We start from the raw sequence: 17494 nt of genomic DNA on the forward strand, positions 1-17494 counted from the left end.
AGATATCCATGTTCTGTACCTTCAACTCTGTACCTACGGAACTACCAGAACCGCTCGTGACAGGTTAGGCAGGTTCTTTACCCCAAAACATATCAGCTTTGGGATTCAGAAGGACACAAACCAAAGAGTCATACATAGAGACAAAGCAGACTAAACACTTGTTCATTCATCAATAATTAAGGTTTACAGAGAACAGAGTTTTGGGTGACAAAAGGAGAAACATGCCAACGTATATACTGCAAAAATCACCGACATTACAAAGGAAAATTGCAAGAGCAGCAAGGTAGTCTGAACTCCGAAGAAAGCATAGAGCTGCTATACAAGATCTACTGCTCATCAACAAACAAAATGGCCGCCGTCCCGAAGTTCAGCTGAACTTCGAAGCACTTCCCAGATCCCCAATCTACACAGTCACTGACCTTATTGTATCATGTCGATCTTCACATGTTCCCTCGAAACGGGAAACAAAATTTCACCTAGACCAGCCAAAAGACCGTAAACGTACATACATATGAACAATTTGAAGTGCTGAAAAAGCCCCTGCCTGGGAGCCCGGTGCTGACGAGACGGCTATTTTTCCTCTGTATAATATTCACATGTCGCGTGCACTAACTCTACTGTTCTGTTATCTTTATGTTTTTATATTACTTATATGTGCTTATATAGGGGGTATTGTATTATTTACGCCGTTCGTACTTTTGTACAACTTCTCGTGTTTGACTCGAGACAGAGTACGACACAACGGTTGTCTCGGCAGGCGGTGTAAAAGGCTCTTTCTCAAGGACGGCGGAGGAGGCGCTCGGCGGGCGTGAGCGAGTGGCGGAAGTGGCAGCGGTGGCCGTAGGGGCAGACCTGGCCGTTGAGCACCATGCGGCAGACCTCGGTCTTGTAGCGCGGGTGGCGGATGACGGGGCGGAGCTCGGCGACGCCGTGCGCGAACTGGCACTGGTCGCCGTAGGGGCACGCCCCCGTCTCCTCCCACTTGTTGCACAGCTCCGTCTTGAACATGCCCTGGTTGTACACGTCCAGCTCCGCCGCCGCCTCCTGCTCCTCCTTGTCCTGCAGCTGCTGCTTCTGCTCCTCGCCCCCTTTCTTGCCGCCGCCGTCCGCGCCCACGTACGCGCGCTGCTGTGGCAATGTCGAAACGCCAATCAAATAAGAGGAGCTGTACGTGGTGGAATTGAATCGGCGAGGCGGGAACGGCAGGGATGGATGACTCACCGGGCTCGGGTTGGTCGGGGTCGACGTTCGGGGCTTGCGGTTGTAGGCGGCTGGTGCCGCCGGGGCAGGCTGCTGCTGGTTCATCTTGAGGTAGCCGTTGGAACGGACGGAGATGCTCTTGGGGAGCATGCTGGCGAGCTTCGTGGTCTCGGGGCTGCGCTCGGCCACAGCAACCTTGTGATCGCCGCGGAACCGGCGGAGATCGTCAGCGATGGCGATTGCGGCAGTCTGCTTCCCGCCGAGCAGCGCGAGGCGGTGCACGAGGTCGGTGTTGGCGGCGCGGAGCTCGGCGTTCTCGCGGCGGAGCGCGGCGGCCTCGTCGACGGCCTCGGCGAGGTGGGAGAGGCAGAGCTCGTAGCGGCCGGCCACCTCCTGGCACTGCAGCGCGAGCCGCGCGAGCTGGAGCCGGTGGCCCGTGGCGTCGGCGGCCGAGTAGTCGCCGTCGTCGTCGACGAGGGAGGCGGAGGAGGACGGCGAGAGCGAGACGGAGGTGGCGAGCGGCGACGGGGATGAGAAGCCCAGGCTGGGGCTGAAGGGGGACGTGCAGCGGTACAGGGCCAGTGCGTCGTCGCCGCCGCTGGCCGGGAGGTAGGAGGAGAGCCGCTGGTCCCCGAAGGCGTACGCCTTCAGCTCGAACGCCGACCGGAGGCGGTCGGCGTTGGCTGCCGGAGAGACCAGAGCTTCCTGCATGGCTGATTGATTGGATGATTTCCTCCCGCAGACGACTGTGTGTTTCTGCGAAGAAACATATCGGAATGTCAGGAATGCGAGAAGAAAAGCTGTGTGAATTCATTTCGCGCTTGTACCAGCTCATCAACTCCAACAGCTGAACTTAAACGGCGAAAGCAAAACAAAGGAAAGAAACAGGAAATCGCTGAGCTTGTAACAATCGGTAACAATAAATATTTGCAGATTACTATCTCGCACGATCTAATCTGGGAGAGAAAACGAACTAAGAAAATAAGATTACCTGTTGCCGCTCGATTAGGTGCAGAGAGAGAGTTTCCGATAGATGAGGGGACGACGATGAAGGACGTGGGTACACCGGTGCAGGCATTGCGTGGTGTCGTTTATATAGCGGGGAGCATGCCAGGAGCGAGGGAGACCGTGGAGCCCGCGCGTCGGCGAGAGCGAGATGGCAGGTGTAGTGTAGGACGCCTCTGTACCGGACCACGGCCGGGTCGGCCCTGCTCCCAGTACAGTCGGTGGTTGTCACACCTTTGGTTCGGATCTAAGCCCCTTTTGCTTATTCTAAGATTGGGATTACAACCATCACAATCACGCGCCTATGTATTGTTATTGAGTTTAGAGAAAGGAAAGTATGGGTAACATTATTTTCGTACTACTCACTCGGTTCCACAAAACAATTCCAATAGATTTTTCTCGTTTTTCTCTTGGCTTTCGCATCCGGTCAGTAACAATTCACATATATTTAATACTAATCTAATATGGATGGTCACGCACGAGAGCTGACTTGATCAAAAGTGCACAAATCTATGTGATTTGTTTTGTGCAATGCAAGGAGTAGAAGGAAATGCAATGGATAATTTTAACATGAAAGACGGCACAAAATCATCTATCGTACTCGTCTAATTTGAGAAACTAGTGGAATTCATGATGTATAGTAGTGGAGCCAGGACTTAATCTAGCTCGGAGCCATTGTGGCCAGGACATTTGCAAATGTGAAACTTTTCGTGAAAAATCAGACTCTTAGCGAAGAGTCAGCTAAGCACATCTACAAAGGTGGACTAATGGTGATTATCCGTGTCATTTATCCAAAAGTGGATCTCATTACTTTCATATTAAAGATGTGCTAGCAATTTATGTTGAGGCGACTTAACAATATTGTATGTCGTCGTAAACAAATAATCTATTATATGTATTGTACTCCCTTCATTTCACAAAGGTTAGCGTATTTTGTTTCGTTAAGACAAGGCTTTGACCAATGATAGCTCTGTTAATATGTGTTTTTACGTACATGAAATTTATATCCATAGATTCGTCTTTAAAAGTTATTTCTAATAATCATGATTTTGTATCATATATTTTACATATTAATAGTATAATTCTTGATCAAAGTCTTGTCTTGCCGAAACAAAATACGCCAATCTTTATGAAATGGAGAGAGTATTATTTTACCATGACTCTAGATAACATGCATGGAGAGTGAGTGATAAACTAAACATAAAATAAAACCGCTTAAATGGCCAAAGATAAAATCTCTTCGCGCCCGACCGGGGTTTATCTCGTCCCGAAGTGCCGGGTGCAAAAGTTAATTCCTTCCACTATACTTCATCGATTCCTTTTTTATTTTTTTAGCTTACTTCATCGATTCCTTGATGCGGACAAGTCAACCCATTTTCATGTCAGGTGAGGTCAAGTCGGCAGGGCACTCCTGGTTCAGAAATTTACTACTACAATCTTATGAACTCCCAAGTTTCTGTGTAACGTGAGTACTCGTAGAAGAATGCAGGGGCATTCTGATGCTGCCCTTTCTGCCGGCAGTATATCGTAGGATCCTACGAAACCATGCACATGACATGCATGTAACCATCGGACCCAGATTAACGGTCGGTATTTTGTCGTTATCGCGTCGCATCGTAGTAGTATATCCCAAGTATAAAAGGCACCGGCAGCAAATAATTTCAGCATAAAATTTGATATTATTTTTATTTGAGGCTACAATACTTTACGAATTACACTTTTTCTTATTGAAGCGTTACGTCAGAATAGAGAGGTAAATAATCCCTACTTTCACAAATAAGTGTATTTTTATGTTTGTTCTAAGTCAAACTTTTCTAAATTTGACCAATTTTATTGACATATGTAACAACATTTATGACATTAAATCGGTATCATTAGATCCATTTTGAATGTACCGATTTGATGTCATATGTGTTCCTACTCTTTTCAAAAAAGTTGGTCAAACATTAAAAAGTTTGACTTAAGACAAATCTAGAAGACACTTATTTGTGGACGAAGGGAGTAGTTGACAACAGCTGCTCGATTTTCGTAACTGTATAAACATACTGCGTAGATTTTCAAAACCGGGAAGAAATTTATCTAGACATATCAGTAACTGTCGTAACGGTACCTACCCAAATCATAACCGATAGGTGTTCATTATTGTCATGTGTAATACCACGAGCTCTTTTACGGTACCCTGAATTTAATATGAACCGTTCATTTGTCTTCATTCAGTGACCGGTATTATCTGGTACTCCATGGTTAGGCTCACGGAGTACCGATCAAAAACTACCAGAGTACCATGAATTGCAGGGCAAAATCGTAATTGCGTGACGGTGCTGGTGCTCAATGTGCGTTAAAAAAATGGGATCTTGCTTTGCCAGACGCAGACGTTGCCACGCCGGCGGGCGATTAGAGCGCCGTGCCAAGAGCCGGACTAAGAGACGGAGCGAAGTGGACGAAGTCGCCGCCTGCCGCGCCGGACAGCGGACGAGGACGAACAGATGGAGCAGCTCAGCGCCGCCCCGCGATGATCACGCATGCACGCATATGGCTTTTGATGAATGGATTTATCTCTCTCCTAAAGACTTGTTGATTAATCACTTGAGGCTCGAAGTGATTCATGCATCTTATCAAGATAAATTGATCGGGTCCCTCCAACTCTAAAATTAATGATTCCTGCGTGTTCTTTTCTAAATAGCTGCTGACTAATCTAATTAATCACTTGATGATTCGTTCATTCATCAACTATGCTCCGCCGCCGCTCGACTGGAGTTCCTCCGAACAGGATCGGGAGGGACCGCCGCCGTCACTTGACTGGGCTGGCCCAGATCGACAGTCTTTTTTCCCCTGGATCTTGTATCCTTTTGAAAATGTCTAATTTGCCGTTTAATATGGACAGTGAGATTTGCTTGGTACTCCATATAAGTTTTTGAAGTACCGGGGTACCGTAAAAATCTTCAATACCACGTAGAAACAACCAGTCGGCCCATGTTAAGTCCAGACCACCGGTTATGAATTTGTGGGAGAGAAGACAGGGCAGCGTGGCTACGGATTTGGACTGCAAAAAGGGGGGAAATGCAGGGAGAAAGAAAAGAAGAGACGGTAAACTGGTTCTCCTGCACGAGGGTTATGTATCTCACGTATGCAAAATAGAGGAGCCTGGCGTATTTTGGATCATATCCACTCGCCAAAGCCAAGTTTAGAGTCAACAAGCATTTTTTAAATTGTTGCACTAATCTTCTCGGTCTTGTACCACGGGTTTCTTCTACTGAAAACAATATTATCAGTATCACGACGTAGACAACCCTTACTCCCATAGCATTATAACCGTGTCCCTGTCGCGACAACAATCTACGAGCGTCGTTATAACAAAGCCATGCATGTTACGGAGTACCTTTGTACTCCAGCACCAGAACAGCTGCTCGGCTACTACCGTCACCAGTGCACTTTTTCAAGAAAAAAAAAAGTCGATCATCGGTGCGAGAACACTGACAACTCAACTCAATTATATAATGCTTGCAGTCCTATCATTTTCCCTATTGTTAAGAAAGCCTCATTTGTATGAGGTATCAAATTTGTCGTTGCTTAATAGCTAATTAATCACGGTGGCCCGGCCCTACACGTAGGGTACATACATATACATTGATCCGTGGTGATCGAGTCAGTGAGGTGAGGTGCGCGGGGCGGGGCTCTTGTACTGGTACGAAAGCATCGTGGCTGTGCAAAATCCGACTAGATTGCTTTGCTTTCACGGGTCCGTCACTCTCCCCGCTAACGAACCAACCCGGCCGGGCAGCCGTGCGTGTGTGCATGCTCTGTCTGCCTCCCGATGACGTACGCCGCCATAGGAAAATCAGAGCAACAAACAGACACACACGTCCAGGGGTCACACCACACCGCACCACACCACACCACACAGATGCAATCATATGTTGCTTCCTGCTTACAGCTTTAACAAACTCGGAACTCGCAAGGAAACAAGCGTATCTCTTGTGTGCCGCGGCACGTCCGAATCATTCGCCGGAGATGGAGACCGGCCGGAGAGATAAAAGAAAGAGAAGGAAAACGGGAAAAGTTGTGCGCGCGCTAGCTGCATGGCGTGTGTGTGGTTTTTTTTAGTATTTTAGAAGCTGGGAGAGAGAGATGGAGAGAGCTTTGTTCCCCCATGGCGTGACGGCTAAACGAACCGGATGGACTTTTTAGGTGAGGGCTTTTGGTTTGGCGATGACGATCAGGTCGGCTAGGTGGCTCTGAGTCTGGATCTGTAGTGCTCGCCTGTTGCGATCAGGGTTTGTTAAGCACTGTTTGGTGATGGCAGTGGAGACCGTGCGGATGAAGGCATGCACTACGAGACCCTGATGTGCCGCTCGCACCAGAAATAGATTGATGTTAATATTTTATCTTTGTGTTGCATTCGGTGTGGATCGTGCCTACCCAGCTGCTAGAGCAATAGGGATAGTGGTGCATGCAGATGCATGCTCTAGAGAGCAATAAAGGATGTGGTCGGATGCCATGGGTTCATTTTCTTATGAACATCAGGTGACCTATCACATATGAAACTCCCGCAAGAAAAAAAAATCTTTTGCGTAACTTTTGCATACTGAAGTAGAGTGGGTGACTGTCTAATGTTCGCAACAAATTCTTATTTGCCGTAAGTTTCTAACTGTGATCCATAGCTTGAAGTTTCAAAAGCATCCAAACTTTGGGATGCAAATTAGGAGTAAAAGAGAACATAGTGTGAAACCTAGAAGATTTTGACTATATGTTGGATTTGTCTTCGACCAGATTTTTAATAGTTGTAGTACTAATTTTGACCTATCATGTGGAATGACATTGCAATTTCTCAAGAGAAAAGTATGTGACCAATGGAAAAAAAAGGTGATCCCACATGCGTCGCCTCTCGCCCCTCCTCACTGGATCCTCTCCCTTGCCGCTGTTGGGGATCAACTGCCGAGAAAATCCCATGTGCTGACGGCGGCGGCAGGGTCCTTCTCTCCCGTCATGGCAGTGGATCTCCGTCTACCAACGATTCGGGGTTTCCCAGCGGCTATGCTGGTGCACACCAACGACGGTGAGCGGCCTCCGGCACTCGCTTGACGGTGACGCCGAGGTTCACTATACCATGTACATGCTTTAAGGGCATTTTGGTAAAGGTTTTTTAAAAAAATTTGCCTTAATTACTCATCATGGAAGGCAATTTCATATAAAGCCTTGGAAGAACAAAGGTAAGGAGGCAATTTTAATAAAAAGCCTCAAAAACTTTTACTCCCTCCGTCCGAAAATAAGTGACGGTCACTTATTTTGGTACAGAGGGAGTAATATCCAAAGCATAATGAAGAAAAAGCCTAAAAAAAACAAAGCATCAAAGACATTTTAAAACAAAGCCACACAACAATCATTTCGAGGCTATTTGTAAAATTGCCACAACAAGTTTAGAGGCTATTTCAATAAAAATGCCTTCAAATGTCTGTACAATATGCAAAAATTCCCTCGGTTGTTTTTTAAACTTAACCTTCGACCCATTTGACACACACCGCGTCTTTCCTCCCAATCTCCCCAATAAAAACTAAGCGCAACGTGGAGCCCAAGCGCCGCCGCCACCATCGTGCCAACGAGCCGCCTTTTTGCCACCCCCGTAAGACCTGGATCTGGGGCTGCGCCTTCCCCGGTGATGGCGGTATGTGGGACGCCCTCCCCCTCTAGATTTGGTTAGATCGACTCGTTAGGTGCTACGTGTGGCGTTTCTTGCCGCGGCGAGTCATGCCTGTTGCCGACAGGTGCTACACACAACGTCTTATGTGTAGGCGCCAAGTTATGCTTGTTTGCCAGCAAGTGCTATGCACGGAATCTCCCAAGGAGGCATCAAGTCATGCATGTTGATGTTATACGAAAGTGGTGCGACAATGGCCATAAGCGAGGGAGTATGAGATGTTTCAGCTTCTTGTATCTTCTCTTGCGTTATCCAGCCAGCGAGGAGTCCTTAGTCAAGTGTTGATGGTAGAAATGGTTTTAGTGATGAGTATATGCACTTCGGCACACGAGTCTCCGTCGTGCCCTTATTGAAGGTGGTGTCTTAAATCTCGGCTTCAGGGATGAAAAATTCTCAAAGCGACGTACGGTTGAACTTGTCATCAACAATGCAGGTGCGGGGATCTCTTTTTGTAGTCTTATCCTGGAAGTGATTCCTTTTTTGTTTGTTTGGACATTTTACTATATATAGGGTCAGTGTTAGTTTGGTGGAGTTATTGTCCCGAGGCAAACGTTTTTGATTTTTTTTTATCGACTCTGCTGAGCTTCCATGCTTGGTTCCGTATAATTTTTACAAATACATAGACCTGTATATCAATCGATGCGAATGTCGAGGTTATCCTTCTCGCATTTCTAAAGAAACACAACTACAAACCGTAGCATAACACGTACGGATCAAAGCCATTCTCATGGATCGAGCCCTCTCGTAGATACGAGCCACTGAATTTTGGGCCCGCCGCTGACAAAACACGCCTGTTTCCTGGAACGAACCAGGCCGAATTGAACTGAATTTTGAGCCCGCCGCTGACAAAACACGCCCGTTTCCTGGAATGAACCGGGCCGAATTGAACGCAGTTGCCTCGAGGCCCGCGACGGCCACGGCTGGGGGGAAATTCCTTTGGCAAGGCAGGGCACGGATGTCAGTGGCACGTCGGCAACGCAGGGGAGCGGGAAGGGAAGGGACTAGCGACATGACCTGATCCGCAGGCGCGCCGCCCCGATGTGTGGCTCTCCCGGCGCCCCTCGATTTCCTCGTCCCCACCGCTGTCCTCGTCGACGACAGCGCCAGCGGCGCCACTTCTCCTCCCCACACTCGCACAAGCCTTAAACCCTCACTCCTCTTCTTCCGCGACTTCCGGAACTCGACACCACCCTATCTCTTTCAAACATGGCACCTTCCGCTACCTGCCCTCCTCACTCCATGGCGTCCGTCTCCCGGGCCCTCCGCCCGCGCCCGCGTCTCGCCACCGCCTGCACGGCTGCTCCTCGTCTCGGTACGCGACCCTTGGAGCCTGCTTGAATGGGGTTTTCCTCTCCATACCCAGTCCATTTGTTTGACCTGGTTATGTTCGCTTGGATGCAGGGTGCGGGTCGAGGGTTGCATGCTCTGTGCCAGCATATGGGGGTGCAACGGAGAAGACCGAACACGGACTCGCCATTGCGTCCACACTAGCCGCCACTGTTGGTCCGGTTGTGAGGTAAGGATAATTGGGACTGGAAAATTGCTGGGTCTGAGGGCATGGATTGCCTGATTTGCCCGATTGAAGGTTTTTTTTGGTCCAAGTAATTTTTTCAGTCAAGACCAGTCACTTAATAAGTTGAGGTACGGGAGTACTATATACCTACCTTCAGCTTATTGTGAAGGTAGAATTATAAACACTTTATAACCAGTGTAGACACTGTTGGATGCAGTCTCTATGTGCAAATTTGAGGTAGGGAATCGTATGGGTTCTCAAGATCACTCTGTCTTTTCCCGCAATTAAACCTTCTTGCTTCGGAGATTCTTGTTTCTGAGGTTTTTTTAGGGAAATTGTTTCTAAGGTTTATGACACTGAAAGAAAAACTCACCGGGTGACTTCAGTGAAATGTGTAGTGTAATAGGTGCAATGCAATACTCAGAAACTGCCAACGTTTTCTCTTAACATTATTGTTCTGTTAGTTATGTACTCATATTAGTAATCCTAGTGGTCATTGGTCAACATGAGGAGCATCTATCATTTTAGCAAGTTCACATGTATTGTATTTTTGCACAATTTCATGGCAGGTATTTTAACATGAGGCACATCTATGAATTTTTTGAGATTCTCATGTGCCCATACAAGCAGAAAAACAATCCACATTCCTTGTTTTATCTTGTGACATCTTGTGCTCTCATTTGAGTAGACACTACTCTTTATAATTTTCTTTTTAGTTTTGCTGATCAATTTTGATGGCTATAATATCTTTCCAGTTTGTCTTATCCGTTGGACTCATTTTTCCCTTACGGTTTTGATACATTTTGTCTTATACTCCTTGACCAGATAATTGAAAGATTGAATGACTTTCCTAAAACAACAAGATATTTTATTATTTCTTTAGGAGCCGTCAAATTTTGTGCAAGGCTGAAGCTAACATATCTAGTAATCTGCCGGAGAGTGTGGCTAATGGAGTGAGCCAGTATGAGAAAATAGTGGAGCTACTCACCACACTTTTCCCTGTCTGGGTAAGTTGCTATGAGAGCATCTGAAGGTTTTCAGTTTCTTGTCTTCTACTGTGTTGTTTCTTTCATCGCTGTGAAACAAATCTTTGTAAATCTAGTAACACAGAGATCACCTTTGGCAGGTCATATTAGGTACCGTTATTGGCATCTACAAGCCGTCCATGGTAAAATTTCTCTCACCTGGCAATTATCATTACTATCTGTACTTGCAGCTAACGCCTTACGCAATTGTATGTATGGTTTCCTTTGACCCACAGGTCACATGGTTGGAGACTGATCTTTTTACTGTGGGGCTCGGATTCCTAATGTTGTCAATGGGACTAACATTGACATTTGAAGATTTCAGGAGATGTATGAAGAATCCATGGACAGTATGTTTCTGCCACTGAACAGCATGTTCTAGAAATACTGATATCTTTCTGTTCTTAGCACCTCCTGAATTGATATAGATCTCTTTGTAGGTTCACTAATTTAATAGCTACTTTGCAGGTGGGTGTGGGATTTATTGCGCAGTACTTCATCAAACCTTTGCTAGGATATGCCATTGCATTGGTAATGCACAATGCTGCTAGTTTTCATTATACATAATGTACCGATTGTTGATTATTAATTTTTATGATGAATATTGTTATTCTGTTCTGTTGTTAATTTGCTACTTTGACCATAATTGCATTATTGCAAAACCAAGTAATTTAGTTCAAATAATGTAATCTAAGGTAATTATATATCAGCACTGGCCAATTTGAAATTCGACCACTGAGCACATATTGATCTTCTGAAGTAAATATTCGATCTTTTGTGGCATGCCAAAATCCACAATTTTTGAGACAACAAAATGCAGCAGCCTCCGAGCTCTCTCAGCCCCTCTCACTCCCGCACCTTTTATGTCCGTCGGATCGAGCTACTAGGCAATTTCTGGCCCTGGATTGCGCCTGGGTCTCGTGCTAGATGGGCGGAACAAACCACCTATCAATTGAACAATAAACTATTAGGCCTTCGTTTAGTGTTATTTTGAACATTTTTTCCTGTGCTGAACAGGCTTATTGAGAACGTTTTATGTTCAGTTTAGGAAAGGTTAAATTAAAAAGATGATTGCTGGCTCAAATTAATTAAGTGTGTGTGATAGGCTATGCTTAAAAGGATTTAAAAGTTGAAGAATGATCCCCGGTTTCATTTTTCTGATGGTTTACTCTTATTATCTGTCTTGTTAGCCCTTCAATTAATGTATATTTGAGTTGAGAGACATATGATTGATGTTGGTAAATTGTTTCTTTTGGTTAATGGCCGAAAAACCATTTAAACCTAGAATTGCTTGTACTGGATAAAAAATTCACCAAAATTTGCACACGAGCCTTTCTCATTTTAGTGTTTATATTTATCTGCACCTAATTGGTGTCCTGTTTTACAGACCTTGAAGTTATCCGCTCCTCTTGCTACTGGTCTTATTTTGGTTTCATGTTGCCCCGGTGGTCAAGCATCAAACGTTGCAACTTACATATCTAAAGGAAATGTTGCACTTTCAGTTCTTATGACCACGTAAGCTTGGGTTATTCCTTCAAAAATACATTTCCTTGTGCTTGTTTTAATCTACTCATTGTCCAGAATCCATATATGGATATACCTGCATCTCTTTTAAGTTACTTTATCCGTTACGAAAGTGAAGTGTTTCAGATTGACTTATGTTACTTAACTGAATTCGGCTAGCATGCTAGTTTTTTCAGCATTATTTGTCACAGAACATTTTCCATACAAAAGACTGAAATCGACTTTGGTTTTGGACATTCCTACCTATTTCTTATTGCAATTTTAGCTTTCTAATTTATCTGATGCAAGCAACAAGCACTTTTTGTATGGTCGGTGCCACAAAAATTGCTCCTGCGATGATTGCACACCCAAAATAAGCTTTCTGCTTTTCGAACTGTAAATAGGACTTGCTATCGAGGATTCCAGGACGTAAGTTTAAGTGCAGAACACTTGGAATGAATATAATGTGCCGTGTCCAGCTTGACATTCTTCTAGTCATGAAATATTTGTAGAGTTATTACCTTTTCTAGTGGGTTATCATAGCAGCAGTGCATGTTGCACGAGTACTCTCTACTGAAACTGAGTAGCAAACATTAGTAATATGTTTGGTGCCATTCTACTTGATTTAGGCTCAGCTTGCGGTTGCTGAACTGTGCTCCACTGAAATTATAAACAACCCCAATCCTTATACCAATTAACATCCTGGGAGATTTCACAAAACCATTATCGGTTTGCGTTCGACTTTTCTGGAGTATATTGGCAGATGAATTAGTCGCTGTTGTTCTTGTTTCTTTAGTCCCCTCAGTAGTCCCTATACCGGTCATGTTTCTTGGATTATTTACAAGCGGTATTCAAGCTCTTATTTTTGCAACATTAGCTGCAGCCTATATATGTGAATCTATGGAGGGTCATCATTTAATTGACTAGTTTTTGGAAATAGTATATATTTTTTTCAGCTTAGCTCGATTCATGCATGGTTCCAGATAATCCGCTTGGTTGCAAAATAGAAATGCATATATTCAAACATGTGGAAAAGTACACGATAAAATAGGCAAAAGCGAGTGGAGCAAAAAGGATTATGAAAATCTACGACAACACCAAACACAATCTTTAGATGCCCTGTGACGTCTTTCAGTTACTGCTCCCAATACTAGTTTAACGACTATCCTAGTGACTTCTTTTTTATGTTTCAGTTGTTCGACTATTGGTGCTATAGTGATGACACCACTCCTTACTAAACTCCTTGCTGGTCAACTAGTTCCTGTTGATGCTGCAGTATGCACACTCTGATCCATATTTTGAATCAATTGCTTACCCATTTTATTGATCACGTTTGTTTTAGTTAAAGATTATTTTGTGTGCAGGGCTTGGCCATCAGTACTTTTCAGGTTGTTCTAGTACCGACTATTGTTGGAGGTACTTAAAATCAAGATCCGTCCTTCAATATTGTGGCATTTTATAAATGTTTTCTTTGACTTGTAATTCTATTTCTTTTATTTTGCAGTTTTGGCACATGAGTATTTTCCGAAGTTTACTGAGCGCATTATCTCCATAACACCGCTAATAGGGGTCCTCCTCACCACTTTGCTTTGTGCTAGCCCTGTAAGTCTGTAAACAACTGATCTGAGTAATGCTTCAAGCCTTCCGTTCTCCATTATTAATAGGCACATGCTATTTTGATGTCCCTTATTTTTTTGAGTAAAATGTTATGTTTTGCTTTGTGATATTTTTGATACTATAATTTATAAATGGAATGCTAATGAGAGGGGCGAATGGATGAACAGTAAATTGAAAAAAAGACATTAAATTGTCAAAAACTCGTAAAGAAATTAGCATGTGCGTGTTTGGCATGTGTGTATACTTTCATGAAAAAAGTATGTGTGTCTTGTGCAAAAAAAAAAACTTGGTGTCTTACAGAAGCAAATTTGTTAGCACTAAATTTGCTCACTATACAAAAGACACAAAACTGATCTTTTTTTAAATGAAAATTTACAAGCATGCAGATCAGATGACTTGGGCATTGACAAGCTAAATTCTTGAAAAAAAAATTCTTTTCTTTTTGACATTGGTTTAGTAGTTTGTTTTTCACTTGGGAGCACGTACTCCCAGGTACAACTTTGCGTTACTGGAATGCCGTTCTTTCACTGTTTTTAATTGCTATTTTGTTTTTTACAAGATTGGGCAAGTCGCAGATGTGTTGAAAACTCAAGGTGCTCAACTTATCCTCCCTGTTGCTCTGCTGCATGCTGTTGCATTTGCTCTTGGGTATTGGCTCTCGAAATTGTCTTCTTTCGGAGAATCAACTTCTAGGACCATCTCAATTGAATGTGGGATGCAGGTACAAAGATATTGAATTATCAGATTTAGTCTGTTTTTATCTAGCCATAACAGCTTTATGGTCTTTAGTAACTTTATGGCTCATATATATGCACTTGTTTCGGTGCACAAAGTTCACTCTTTCATGCACTTGTTGTTTCGGTGCAGTTTCTCGTGTAGTTGCTGAAATATTGTTGTCTAGCCATGCAAATATGCTACAGCTGTCTAAATGTGGTGGATATGCTAAGATCAATCTGTCTATGTTTACATTATTGATACCCTGCTAAATAGAACTTGATAGTTATAATAGTGGATTCTGTTTGCAGAGCATCGAAACATGCATTAGGTGTACGTTTTTAACCATTTTAGTACTACATATAGTTTTACAGCCATTTTGAACATACTTTTCCGTCATACAGCACTGTAAATTACAATTCCCTTTGTGCTTAATAGTGCCATTCTTCATGTTTTCCAGAGTTCTGCACTCGGATTTTTACTTGCCCAAAAGCACTTCACGAACCCACTTGTCGCTGTTCCTTCTGCTGTCAGCGTCGTGTGCATGGCGGTGGGTTTTCTTGTTCTCTTCTCCTCGCTATCCTGCAGTAACTATTCTTATATTGTGTGGCGGTGCATATCAATATCTAAGTGTTCCTTTCTTTACGTGACAGCTTGGAGGGAGTGCTCTTGCAGTTTTCTGGAGAAACAGAGGGCTGCCAGCAGATGACAAAGACGATTTCAAGGAATGAAGCAAGCCGCTCCTGTTTCAGTTGTTACCTTGTTTTAGTTCGAGGACAGTTACATCAGGAAAAGACAGGAACCTTATTCTAGATAAATTGATTGTCGGTAGGACTCGTGTTAATCTTTAGGCGTGGCTTTATACTCAAGTGTATTGTATTTTAAATCTTCGAAATAAGCTGCTTATTAGTAAAGCAGTGATTTATTTCATGGGCCTTTGTGAAGGAACCCATCCACATCATGTGGGCAATCAGTACATTTGATTCTAGGGTGGTTTTTGGTGAATATTAGTTTTTTTGAGCTATTTGATTTTCAAGAAGTTTTCCAGGTATAAAAATATTCTGTGGGTTAAAAAAAATATTGAAACTTTCAGTTGTCCTAATGCTTCCGTACATGCGTCAATCTTGGGTTTTAACGGGCCAGATGCCCAGATAGAAACAGAAGTCCTAACAGGGAAGTAGCTGGCAGACCTCCCTGTTTCTTTTGGGGGCGATATATCTCCTTGTTTCTTGTTTCTCAGCAGTCCCACGTAAAAAAAAAGGAAACCATAGTCCAGTTCTCTTGACATGTTGCACCGTTCGGTTCAAATCCATTTGACTCCGGCGAACTCTCAGCGGTCTGAAGATCATGTAAAACCAGAGGGCAAGAAATACTAGCCCAGCCCTGACACTGCAGCATCCGCATATTTGATTCTTAAACTTATACTCCCTCCGTCTCATATTAAGTGACTTTCTATTACATGTATTTAAACGTTTTTAGTCATAGATACATTTAAATTTAAACACATTTGAATCATTGGATATGGGACGGAGCAAAAGTACGTATCTTTTCGTCTGCCGTCCGCACCTGCTTACTGCGCGAGCACACGCATGCATTGAATAGAAGTGCTACGGCTGCAGGCAGCAGTCGATCGTCATATGCATCAGCGCTGAGCGCCTACATCTACACACGAGTTCATTGGCGACTGTACATACAGCGTACGCGAGGTCATCACTGGCTACTCGGTAAAAATATACTCATCGCAGCACGTACGTACGTACGGTGCTGACTGACAGGATCACGTACGAAATGGAAGCACGTACGCTAGTTATAGCGACGTCAGCCTCAGGCGAGCCCATCTCCCAGTCGGACGTTTACGAACCTCCTTCCGGGGAACGGGCGAGCGTTCGATGGGTCGCATGCACGCAACCTAATGATGCGCGGCCGGGCATGGGGCGAGTAGCAGTATGGCCGTGGCATCTCATCTCCCCCGGCCTTCCGCTCTGATTTTGATGGATGGATGGATGGATGGATCGAGCTGCTCTGCTCTGCATGCTAGCTCATCATGGTGGCATCATAAGTTTGACATGCCCTCGCGCGCCCGATGGACCCGTACCCACGGCCCGTGCTGCATGCGAGCTGCGGCGACGTCCAGTCGACACGTACTCCGTCCGCACGCTACGGTGACATGATTGATCCACCTCTTTAGCAGAATGGCGACGAGGTCCATCGCCATGCCTATCTATCGTCTGCTATATATCTCGGACTCTCGGTACATTTCTCTCCGGATCTACGCATGCATTCCCGAGTATGTATCGTAGAGACTGCATGTAGATATTGACAGTATTCGAATGCAGCTTGGAATTTAACCATTGACGATCTTAAGTAGTAGCAGTACTGCTGTCGTAATGTCGTTTGAACCTTTGCTACCTACCTGCCACAGGGCACCGGCTGCCTGCCTGCCTGGTGCCTGCATGTCCGTCAGCTTCACAAGGGCCGGCCCTGAATATATATAGATGTAACTAGCACATGGTTGCCATTGGGCATCGCTGCCAGGCCAGCTGATCGATGCAGGGAGACGACGGGACCCGATCCGAATTCCTTGCAGAGGCTTAACGGTCCCCAGCTGCCAGTACACTACCAATGGATCATTAACCACACGCCATCAATACGGTCACATTGTCACTCTCAAGTGTGTGTGAGAGAGAGAAAACATAAAAATACTTGCCACTGTGGGCATCAGAATTAAAAGAGATTTGAGCGAGAGCCTGCAGCCCTGCGCCTTGTTCCTTCCGTTTTGCCAGGTTGTGCGCAGGGGGAGCAGTGCATGCAGCGCAGCTCGGTGGACGATTGCAATTGAATGGAGTGCGCCACGCTTCCGGCCAGGGTGTGGTGGTGGCCGGAGACGCCTCTCCCCTCCCATCAAATTTCCTCGGCGGGAATACAGTAGCTCGATCGTCCCTTGATCAGTCTCGGGTGGCCGGAGGAAATTAATAAGAGACTGAAGACGAGGCGAGAATATACCGTGGCGTGGACGATCCGCCTGCGGGTGCAAAGCATCTATCGGCTCGCGCAGGGGCAGGAGGGCGCGTGCGTGCGACCGCCTGTCACGTGACCTCACCACGCACCGCACGTACTTACCCTGCATGCTGCTGCGCTAGGGTCGACGTCACCTGCCCGGCCCGGCCGTCCGGCTGGCCGGTGGATGACGGCTATCCTGTGGCTGTGACACGCCACGCCTTT

The 17494-nt window shown here is 45.1% G+C and overlaps 2 protein-coding genes across 3 annotated transcripts; one reads left to right on the plus strand and one right to left on the minus strand.

Annotated features, from left to right (window-relative positions):
- Positions 1–143: 143 nt before the first annotated feature.
- On the minus strand, positions 144–2346 carry LOC100827780 (zinc finger CCCH domain-containing protein 9). 2 transcript variants are annotated; one of them, XM_010233784.3, is made up of 3 exons: positions 2192–2346; positions 1222–1956; positions 144–1125 (listed from the first exon to the last, which is right to left on the minus strand). In XM_010233784.3, exons 1-3 carry the CDS (start codon positions 2276–2278, stop codon positions 778–780), a joined length of 1170 nt encoding a protein of 389 aa, XP_010232086.2. In that variant the 5' UTR covers positions 2279–2346; the 3' UTR covers positions 144–777. The 2 variants fall into 2 exon arrangements, with proteins under 2 accessions (XP_010232086.2, XP_003569444.2); XM_003569396.4 differs by having other exon boundaries at positions 144–1128.
- A 6563-nt stretch (positions 2347–8909) lies between these two features.
- Positions 8910–15311, plus strand: LOC100827477 (probable sodium/metabolite cotransporter BASS2, chloroplastic). The gene is made up of 13 exons (XM_003569395.4): positions 8910–9212; positions 9302–9416; positions 10297–10420; positions 10540–10581; positions 10675–10788; positions 10907–10969; positions 11826–11953; positions 13135–13216; positions 13306–13357; positions 13446–13543; positions 14118–14279; positions 14733–14822; positions 14926–15311. The coding sequence occupies exons 1-13, from the start codon at positions 9107–9109 to the stop codon at positions 15001–15003; spliced, it is 1254 nt and encodes a 417-aa protein (XP_003569443.1). The 5' UTR covers positions 8910–9106; the 3' UTR covers positions 15004–15311.
- The last annotated feature ends 2183 nt before the right edge of the window (positions 15312–17494 follow it).

This window comes from Brachypodium distachyon, chromosome 2, assembly GCF_000005505.3.
Source record: "Brachypodium distachyon strain Bd21 chromosome 2, Brachypodium_distachyon_v3.0, whole genome shotgun sequence".
NCBI classification, from domain to species: Eukaryota; Viridiplantae; Streptophyta; class Magnoliopsida; order Poales; family Poaceae; genus Brachypodium; species Brachypodium distachyon.

Excerpts from the sequence above, each read along its gene's own strand:
- LOC100827477 (XM_003569395.4), top strand. The coding sequence starts at position 9,107 with ATGGCACCTTCCGCTACCTGCCCTCCTCACTCCATGGCGTCCGTCTCC. Across the intron at positions 9,417-10,296 it reads ACTGTTGGTCCGGTTGTGAG|GAGCCGTCAAATTTTGTGCA; the intron begins GTAAGGATAATT and ends TTATTTCTTTAG. Across the intron at positions 13,544-14,117 it reads CTTTGCTTTGTGCTAGCCCT|ATTGGGCAAGTCGCAGATGT; the intron begins GTAAGTCTGTAA and ends GTTTTTTACAAG.
- LOC100827780 (XM_003569396.4), bottom strand. The coding sequence starts at position 2,278 with ATGCCTGCACCGGTGTACCCACGTCCTTCATCGTCGTCCCCTCATCTA. Across the intron at positions 1,957-2,191 it reads ACCTAATCGAGCGGCAACAG|AAACACACAGTCGTCTGCGG; the intron begins GTAATCTTATTT and ends GTTTCTTCGCAG. Across the intron at positions 1,129-1,221 it reads CCCCGACCAACCCGAGCCCG|CAGCGCGCGTACGTGGGCGC; the intron begins GTGAGTCATCCA and ends ACATTGCCACAG.